Source organism: Molothrus aeneus, chromosome 8, assembly GCF_037042795.1.
Source record: "Molothrus aeneus isolate 106 chromosome 8, BPBGC_Maene_1.0, whole genome shotgun sequence".
NCBI classification, from domain to species: domain Eukaryota; kingdom Metazoa; phylum Chordata; class Aves; order Passeriformes; family Icteridae; genus Molothrus; species Molothrus aeneus.
Genome location: NC_089653.1, coordinates 7,122,470 through 7,132,688, shown reverse-complemented (window position 1 = coordinate 7,132,688; position 10,219 = coordinate 7,122,470). Strand labels below are relative to the sequence as shown.

The following is a 10,219-nucleotide window of genomic DNA, read 5'->3' as shown; positions in this document are numbered from 1 at the left end:
GAAAACAAAACAAACCAACAAACAGACCCCCACAGCAGATTAAAAACCCCATTAAGGGCAGACATCCGCCTATCTCTTGTTACCTTTCCTACCCTGGAGAGCTGAGCAGGGCAGGGCTGTGCAGCTGTGGGAGCTGCAGCACCTGCCAGAGCTGCACTGTGCTCAGCAGGCCAAAAATCACCTCTGCATGCTCAGACCTTGCTGTCCTTGGCCAGCCAAAAGGAAGGGGGAGCAAAGCTGGGGAGGACCTGCCTCAAGAGAACAGCCTGAGGGAGTCCTTGGGAGATGAGCAGCAAATGTGTGAGTGGTCACACCTGGCTGAGGCGGTATCAGAGTGCTGTGGGATGGCTTACAGACTGCAGGACTGCTGACACTTGATCACATCCCCTGCAAGCTGATGCAGCTCTTCCTGTGCAGGGAGAGCTGTCCTGTTCCTGCAAGAGCAGGAGGGATTTACAGAGATTTCCCACCCCAGAGAGTCCCCAGGGACTCCTCAGAAACCCCCTGTCTTTAGAGTCCTTGTGACAAAAGGCACCATCATCTGATTTTCAACACATGATGAGATCTGCCAATTATTTAGAAACTCACCCTACACACTCCATAACTGAAAAATGTAAATGTGATACAAAGAGCACAGGGATCCACAAAATTTTACAAGTAGCTGTAATTAAGGACCCAAGAGAAATACGTAAGGAACTTTCTTTGTAATATGTAGCGCATAACTAATATTTAAAATTCTGGGTGGTGGAGGCAATCACATCTGATCATGTAGTCAGAATGACCAGCTTATATTTAATGACTAAGATGCAAATTTAATCATATACTCATAAACTGCTAATTGTAGGGGTTTTTTTATAGCCTGTGAGGATAATTTGAATACTCAGTACTAATACCTGTAATGCCATGTAATCCTTATTATAGAGCCATAAATTAAAAAAAATATTAATCCCAGTGGGGACTAAAGAATCTTTTCTTTTTTAATGTCAAAGGCAAGAAAATTTATTATGAAAATCTTCACATGAAGTGTCATCACCTAACTGCTTATCTAAAACTTCAGCTAAGTGTGAGGGTGGAGGGTGAAGCAGCCCTCCATGGCCTCAGACCCGTTCAATACAGAGGGATGGCACCCAGCTTGCCAATTCTGTCTAATGGTGAAGGCTGCTTTTCTTAAAGCTGAAAATCAGAGCTGATATCTCCAGGGCATATTCCCCTCTCAGTTTAGTATCTTCAGATGGTACCTGAAATACTCCTGTCCATGCAGGCACACAGCTTATGTCTGTATCCAGTCACTCAGTCTCTGACTTTGAGTGGTTTTGCAAATTTGTTAATTTATATTACTTTTATCTTGAAATCCCTAAACAGGCCAATACCTGGCTGCCACAGAGCTTGGTTCCAGCATCTGCTGCCACTTGGAAGGAAACTGGCTGGAGATCCTTCCTGTGTTGGGGTAAGGTCGTTGTTGCTCTGGAATATCCTTCAAGATGGCACAAAAACATATACAGACACAACATATACAAAACAGATATATGATGTCCAGGAGGTGGTACTGGACATCTCTGGAGGCCAAAGGACAGACTGTGAGGTACCAGTGTACAGGAAAGGGCTTGAGATGAGCTAGCAATGTACTGTCATGTTTTCACTGTAACCTGGGCCCCCGTGCTGTGGGGGTGGGATGCAGGACCTGCCTCCTGGGAATGTTTGTTGCTGCAGAACATCCCAGTGAGATGTTGTAGATATGTGGCCTGCTTACAAACCAGCTGGTGAGGCTGAACAGTTATAAAGGAGCCATCGCAAGTCTGTTGTCCCATGCTAGGCTCGCCCTGAATCACAGCTTTACCTTTTCAGTTTGATCTTCTCTAGAGCTGGGATACATTAGCATAACCATTCTTGCATCTTCTAATGTTCAAATTTCCATCTTAGCCTCCTGCAGCCTTGATCCAAAAGCTTTTCATATTTATACCAGAAATCAAGGTTTTTATGTAAGCAGCAGTGAGGGATTTAGTTTGCATATATAAATATACAATAGTCTCACTACTCTGGCTGCTAGTGCAAAGTGAATCCGTGACATGGGTTGTGTTCCCTTAGCTAAAGGCAAAGGCATAAGTTAACTGACAATGAATTATCCCATTGTAGAGCCTTCAGGATGGGGATTATCACTGCTAACACACTGTCTTATCCTGCATGCAGTACACAGAGCTGACTTCTTTGGGAGATTTGGAACACAGGCAAGCGATAACGTGGAAATTCATTAGGCAGCACCTCAAAGCCCCAAGTGTGTGTGTGTAGTATCTCATCCATTTCAATGGGAATCTTGCCTGCAGGAGAAGTAAACTCATGCAAATGCTGTTAGATCATTTTGATAGACCAAAAATCTAAGGGGATTCAGGAGTGGCAAGCATTCCCCTTAAAGACATCTCACTGCATAGTACTTACTTTGGAATCCAACCCAGAGTAAGTTGATGTTGGCCTATCCAGTGACAAGAGTAGCAAGACTGTGATTTAAAAAAAAGGGACAGAATAGGGACAAAACTGTAGTTTCATCTGACAAAGCAAATCTCTTCACCAGACTTTAGGATTAAAGTCTGTAAGAATTGAAATATGTCACCATCCTGGAGTTTGCGTACCAAAATTAATCCTATTTAGTACATTAGATCTTTATCTAAACCTCTTTGTCCAGATGATGAGAGACCTGACCCTGAGAGAAGGATTTCCAAATGCCTTCAGTTGCTCTATCAGTGCTTGTTATTTGAACATGGAAGAAAGAAATCCCCCAATTTTACAAATCAAACGCTTCTAGGCATAAGCTGTTCTTGAGGGCTATCTGTAGGCAAGCTGCTGAAGAATTAGGGCAATAAATCACTGTGCTGTTTTCCTTACTCCCTCTGTTAGAACCATGCTTTCAGTGCTCAGAAGGGATTTCCAGACTACTCTCTTCCACTAGGCAACCCTTCTTAACATAACAAACCCACATTTTTAAGTGTTGTCTAGCTTACCTTTGCTCACTTTGAGGCCTGATCTGACTAAAGGACTGTGAAGATCTTCAGTGAATGAAATCAGGGAGTTGTGGCTGAAGTCTGGCCACTCCCATCTTACACAACACCTGGCTATTTTCTGGCTTTGGTGGGCTACTTGCAGGTAGGAAGCCATAGAAACTTTTCTGTTGTGGTGCAGAAAAACTTGCTGGCAGAAATTCTGTCTTAAAGAACAAATAGGAAAACATTGTTTCTAAGAGGTAAGATAAATGAGACTCTCCACAAACAAAGACTTCTTAATATTGGTCTTAATATTTCAAACAGAACACCCTGGAGAGCAATGCTTCTGATTTGCTCCTTCTTCCCATGGTACTGCTTTTATCATAAAAAAGAGAAACATTTTTACACCTGACATCACCACTCTTTCTTTTGAGCCCATTACCTTTTACTAATGCTAAGTTCAAAGAAATAAAATTTTGCTTCCAAATGTAAATTAGATATGTAACATTTTCATAAATTAGCACTTGAAAAGCAAACACTGTACTGAATGTACTTACTTTCAATGTCATTGGCATTGCTTTGTGATTTTTTTCAAAGCTCTTAACATGGCATTCTTTGCATGATATCTTGCAAAAATTGTCTAGAAAAGTACCAACTTTACACATCTATCAATTAAATAAGCTGTATTCAGGAAGCTGAGCGTTTGCTAATAGGTAATGAGGAATTCTGTAAGATGGTTGACAACTAAGGCAGTGAGAAAGTGAGGAAAACAGTGTTTATACATATTTTAGAGCATACTGAAAACCTTACAGACATCCTGCTGTTTACCTACATTTTTCCTCCCTGTGTCTGTCATGACCAATTAGTTTCATGTCCCTTGGGTAATATCATGCTAATTAAATAATAGAAACCATGGGGAAAAGTGGCAAGAGGTTTGTTTTTCTTTTGCTGTGCAGTTTAACAGTAAGTGACAAGCACCAACCTTCCAATATCATATGCAAACTGTAGGATTTCCTTGTGACATTCCCAACCATAAATCCTAATGTGCTATGCAAATATGCAAAATTTCAGTAAAATTCAATGAATGACAGCACAACTGAATGCTTACAAGCAGCATCAAAAAGTGAAGGATGCAAGGCAAAATTCAACAAGTTTCTTCAAAGAGCTAGGAGACAATTTGTAACTAAACAGTTTTATTTACTTTTTTTTTCCGAAATAAAAAACACAAAATAACCACCAAGATTAAAGGCCATAGACAGCATTAACCAAATGAACCAGCCACTTGGTTATAGTAGCTGATAACTAGAATAACTGGATATTATTGCATATACCTCAGGTTCATTTATATATCCATTACAGTTTGGCAAGATTACAATCATACAGTAGCTTTGGTTGTGTAAAACCTAGGAGCAATACTTACTTAAAATGTGATTGGTTAACATTTTATGACAACAGCTATTTTTCTGTCTTGACATACCTTCTCTCATTCCATGTTCTTGTCCACTTTGCCACTGACCCAGAATTAAGGAGACATATTTGCAACCATTGTTTATAGCCCTTCTTTATCACCACGTGGTGATGGATCTCAGAGGGGTAGGAATCTCTCCCTTGCTCTCCTCGTACAGGTTTGTAGAGCAGCCTCTCCTCCATGCTGGTGGCTCCCACCACCCAGCTGTGGCAGCCTCAGCCTGGCATGAGTCCGTGCAGAATGCAAATATGTCGAGGTGTTTATGGCTTTCAGGCCAAAGCCTTTCCTGACCTACAGTGCTGGGGGGTGACTGTACTGCTTTGCCTTTGGATACAGAGAAAAAACCACAAACAAACAGCTTTTCACATTGGTGTGCTGAGCTGCCAGCACAGAACAGTATTAACAAACCTAATACACAATACTACCTTGGTTACAGAGTTGTGCCTGAGACACTGCACAGGATTGCATGTGTATGTTCTACAGTCTATGTATTTTAGTTTTGGTCTTTTAAAAAAATGCTCTCATCCTTATGTAATCTAGTGTAACACTGCAGCTTTAGAGTAATGGTTGATAAAAATTCATAAACACACAGGCTATTTGGAAACACTGGAAGCTTTTGCTTTGTCCTGCACCACTTATGCAGAATTCCTGCCTTTCTGCCATCAGTCTGCCCCCAGCATTCTGGGAACATCTACTTCCACAGGAAATATATCACCTACTTAAAAATAACCTAAAACTCTCAGTTCTACCTGGGAAAGCTATAAAATAAATTGGATCAAACTGAAGTAATCTTGTGTGTGAAAACCCTTCTTCACTTACAAAATGCTGGAACACTAGATAACTAGATCTACTTGTTTGTGCAGCCCTTTCATTTGCTTGCACTGAAGCAAAAAGGAATTCAGCATGAGGAATGGCTGCATGGTGAAGATCCTGCAGAACAAGGTAACTGCCATGCAGTAATTCAAATGCAAGCAGTGTAACTGCTTTTTGCATTCAGATCCATACTTGTATAAGGATATAAATTAATAAGCCCTTCTAAATGATTTTAGAAATATCCTCTTTGATCTAGACATAGAAAACCTCTGAATACTTAGAATCACTAGATTTCACATGGCCCACATAGTCATAATTATTTGCACTTACATGGCAAATATTAGAAATACATTTGCCTGCAGTTGAACAGGTAATTATACTGCCTATTATTCAGCTGAGCAAAGATCAAGCACTCTATATCTTGCAGTTATTGGATCTTATTCTAACCCTTTGCTTTAGAAAGGGGAAATAACCATCTAATTACATTACCAGTGCACAGTATTTAGTTTGAAAAGGACAACCTATAGTAGACAGCTAGATTTTTTTTTCCTAAGATGACTTTTTATGAGATACTCTAAAAGCAGTCTCTTATGACTGAAGATTGTCTATTTCACTGTACTCGCATAGTAAAAATAGTTAAAATCTAATTACAAAGCTGCTACATGGTTATTTTGTGGTCTGTAAAACAAAACAGTATCCAGAATTTTATCTGAACAAAATACACCAGACAGTATAAAAATATTTCCCAACTGGAGATTGAAACATTAATGCTGGATTTGTTTTTTTTGTATAAAAAGTAATGTAATAATGGTTGACATTTATCTGCTTACCAGTCAAAAATATACATATGACATCAAGGAGCTGTTCCAGGCTCATTTTCGGTGAGCTTGTGCTTTTGACCCTAGAAGTAATAAATGCACAAGTGGAACACAGTTTCCTGAAAACCTGAACTTTATGTTATTTCTAACAATAAGAGTAACTTCTGGCTATGGATTTCCACTTATTTGCTTTGTTCAGGCAACTACAGCAGAGGAATTCCAGAAGCACCACTTCCGCTTTGAATGATGTTTGTTCAGTGCAACATCTTCCTTTTCTCTCTCCTTTTTAACTCGCTGGTAGTGATCTTCTTCCTTTAAATACCATACAGGCGGCCACCGATGCCTCTCAAAATATTCTTGATTATCTGATGGAAAAAAAACCAATGAAAGAAATCCCCAAAGATGCCAGTAAGATGCACAAATCCCAGAAAAGTCTTGCAAAAAGCTATGCAGTTAATCATTGATACATTCTCTATGCTGGCTTGCTTATCAAGGACTCACCCAGTTTCCTCAAATGTGTGAAAAGACTTTGAAAGCAGTCACACACAAGAGGCATTAGTTCACCAAAACTATAAAAAAGTAAGGCCTTTACAGAGTGTATTTTTTATTGCAGAGCCTGAAAGAGCTCTGTTCCTTTTAGCATCACTGAATTAAGTAAAGAACATGATGCTTGCCCAGCAATCAGGCTAATGATTATGACCTTTCTTTGCAGATAAGAATTTATGAATGCTGTTCAAGATAGCACAGAGGTTCAGTCTCATGGCTTAGCTACGTGAGTTCATCTTTGTCTTTATGTTTAATCAACTGGGTGGGGAGAAAGAAGGGGAGACCTGATGAAAACTGGCAGGGAAGTTGCCCATACCTGAAGATTTAGCTTTGATTTCCTTGCGGAACTTGGAGCAAACGCTGTTGTAATTGGTGCAGATGTAGTGCAAGCACCAAGCTGCCAGCTGGTTAGCATTGTGAAACTGTGAAGAAAAACAAAGAGCTTATTCCATTTCCTGGGGTTATCCTTCATTCTGCAGCCCCTATTAACAGCTAAAGCTGGAATGGTCCCAGCAGATGGTACCTGGCCATACTGTCCCAGGTGATCATTCTGACTGCCAGCTCTGATCTTGGAGTATAAACATGAGCTAGGTGCTGGCCACAGAGGATATTCTAACGTACTTAAGAGATATTGCTTCTGTCTCCAACCAGGAGAAGGAAATAAAAGAAAGATTGCTTTTCCTAAGATAAAAATGAAGTTAAATGAGCTGCTTTCTCTTGGGAGGGGTTCAGTTCTGGTTTTGCAACAGGATTACAGGTATTGCAGAGAGGGTCTCAAAAACAGCTGCAGGGAATCTTGCATGGTGGCCAGTGTTTTTTAGTGCTACTTTTGTGTAGTGTTTTAGTGCTACTTCAAGCCAAGCTGCAGCTGACTCGTTAGTGTGAAATCAAGAATAAGAAAATTTAAACAATATTTTACCTTATTCCACTGTAGCTGGGGGTCTGTTGCATTTTGGGAAACAGGTGTGCAGTTTAACTTTCAGATAGGAATTCTCTCTTTTAATTATTTATGGGACTCAAGAATATTGAAATGCACTTGAACATAAAGAAGATTTGCACATACCCTGAACTATCAGGTGATTGACTTTAAGTAGCCAGTTTAAGGATTCAAGAAATTTTGTCTTTGCAGTACAGGTCTAAATATATCTCCAAGAACTGAATTGAAAGGAATGCAAGAATCAATCACCGTTACAAAGCTGACCAGCTTCATTACATTGCTTTTCATGTTAGTTAGTGCACCATGGTCATGAGAACATGGAGCTTGGAAGTTCCACAATCAAGACAAACTAAAATAGATATTTGAAAGACAACTCCTCTGAGGTTACTTAAAGGGATATTTTACCTTTGAACTAATGAAAAAAACCTCCTTTAAAATAGACAACAGAGCTAGTTTTATTGTCAATCACTCTCAGAAGTGCAGGCTTTGAGCCACTTAGAATGCTCAGAACCAGTAGGGAGCTAAAAGCAAGTCCTGCAGCTGACCAGAATCTTTTCAGAAGGCTGTGTACACTGACCTGTGCCAGTTCCAAATAGGAGAGGACTTCTCCATCTATTGCAACGCCGCTCATGGAGGCCTTTGTCAGCTCTTGAACTGCATGCTGCTCTGTTAGGGGAGAAAACTCATCACTCACAGGGCAAGCAGCCACACTGCAAGGTCATACCATGGTCACAAAGAACGCAGGCAGCGTGTTCTCCCTCCTCCTGGTGGCCACCAGCATTGTGCAGGAGTCATGTTCACACAGGTATCCTTAGCAAGCTGAGATTTGGGGGAGGTCAAATTCTGACCTTTAGAGCTGTGGCTGAAGATGTGATTCATAACCACTTATGGAAGCACAAAGTTCAGCAGTCACTGGTCTTTCTCTGGCATGGGTGCAATATTCAATTTAAATTAGAAATATGGATCAGCTCTCTCCTTTCAGTCATACAAAGTTTTTAATCAACAGTGCACTTGCCACTGAATTATTTATTAATGAGTATTCACACAGCACTGATAGAGAAAAGGTCACTTCAGGCCCTCTTTAGGTTTTCAGATTGGCTGTTCCTGGGGATTCAGATGAAGGCTCACCAGCCCACCCCCAGCAATCACCTCAGTTCAAGATTCTCCTTAACTCTTTCCTAGAATCTGAAAAGTCTGAGTGTTTTTTGGGAAACACTGGCAGTTGGTTTGATTCTACTGGGTTCAGGTGTTGGCAGTAGCCTTTGGACTCAAAATTTATTCACCAAGAATTAAATGAAATGAAATATTCTTAATACTGAATGTATGTTTACACTGAAGTTACCTTAAAAAATACCCAAAACTACAGCTAAAATGTGCAAATAAAATCTAGCAATAAAGATTTGGTCTGTAAGAACCAGTAAAGACAACAGACACAGTCCTGATGCACAGCTGAAGGAGAGCCAAGGTTTGCTACGTTAATAAATTTTGCCTAAATGTAGTCCTGTAAGTAGGTGTAGCTTTGTTTCAGCTCTCTCTGAGTTTTGGGCTTGATCATGTCTCCAGAACAATGCCAAATTACTGACATAGAAAAAAATTAAACACTACCCAAACAATCCCAGAGGTTGGGGTAGTGTATGGATTTATTTTTAAAACTTTAGTGGTATTCTAATCTGTAATTTTTCTTTAAATATGGGATTGAAAAGGTTTTCTTCCTGAAATGAGAGTTGAATCCCCATGGACATACCAAAATATCCACATCTCATCTAGTGAAAAGGGACCTACACAGCATTTCTAAAAACATGATCATCTAGGTAAGTTTTGAATTGGCTCAGTTACTCTCTTTAAACAGAAATATTAAGTGGAACACTTCATTCATTACTTAATGGAAAACCCAGCATCCTTCCTGGTTTTAGGTAAATTAACAACAACAGAATGGATATTACAATCCACAGACATTATCCTCAATATAAAGAGAAGGTTTACTCTTTCTGTTTTTAAAGCACAGAAAACTTCAGTGTTCTGAGCTGGATTAGCACAAAACTAAAAAGGCAAGAGAGAGGCAAATACATTTCTCTGTGTGAAAATATCAATTTGCATTACAATACCCCTCTCAGAAAGAAAAAAAATTTCTCTGACACTTGAGAAAATGTTATGTGTTCCAATAACCATTAAAGCAAATTTCAGCTGTTGCGGAAGATGCTGGCCAAAAAATTGTTACCTGCTAGAGCAATCAGGTGAGGAAGGCAAAACCTATTTGCCAATGCAATTAACTCAAGGGTGTCCAGTTCCTGACTGGAGGACAGTTGCTTGGTATACAAATAATCTAAAACTGCTTGCATGGAGGTCTTGTTAATGTTGGGCAGAGCTACCTGGAAAAGATATTTAAGAAGAGAATTTATAATTATTAAGGGATTTTCATATAGCAGTTATATTTCACTTCTCTCACTTTGCTTGTTTCTCTTCAAGGCATTTCAGAAATGCAGAGAAAACATTTTTCAAAGCAGAAATTTCCCATTCAAGTTCAAGACTGCCAACAGGTAAGCATTGCTCCAGAGTCAGATCCTTTGCCAGGTTATATCCAAGCTGGAATTGGATCCACATCAAACAGTGACTCTGTTCAATGCTCCCTAGCCTGCAAATTGACAGCTACACATATCAGCCACTG

At 39.8% G+C, this 10,219-nt stretch overlaps 1 protein-coding gene across 1 annotated transcript in view; it reads right to left on the bottom strand.

Moving 5' to 3' along the window:
- Positions 1-4,144: 4,144 nt before the first annotated feature.
- RHOBTB1 (Rho related BTB domain containing 1) overlaps positions 4,145-10,219 on the bottom strand; it is a 48,203-nt gene continuing 42,128 nt past the window's right edge. Inside the window, exons 8-11 of the mRNA XM_066554564.1 lie at positions 9,773-9,923; positions 8,132-8,220; positions 6,934-7,039; positions 4,145-6,436 (exon numbers count right to left, since the gene is read on the bottom strand). Coding sequence (XP_066410661.1) covers positions 6,267-6,436; positions 6,934-7,039; positions 8,132-8,220; positions 9,773-9,923 — 516 coding nt within the window. The 3' untranslated portion in view covers positions 4,145-6,266. The remainder of the gene's footprint in view (positions 6,437-6,933; positions 7,040-8,131; positions 8,221-9,772; positions 9,924-10,219) is intronic.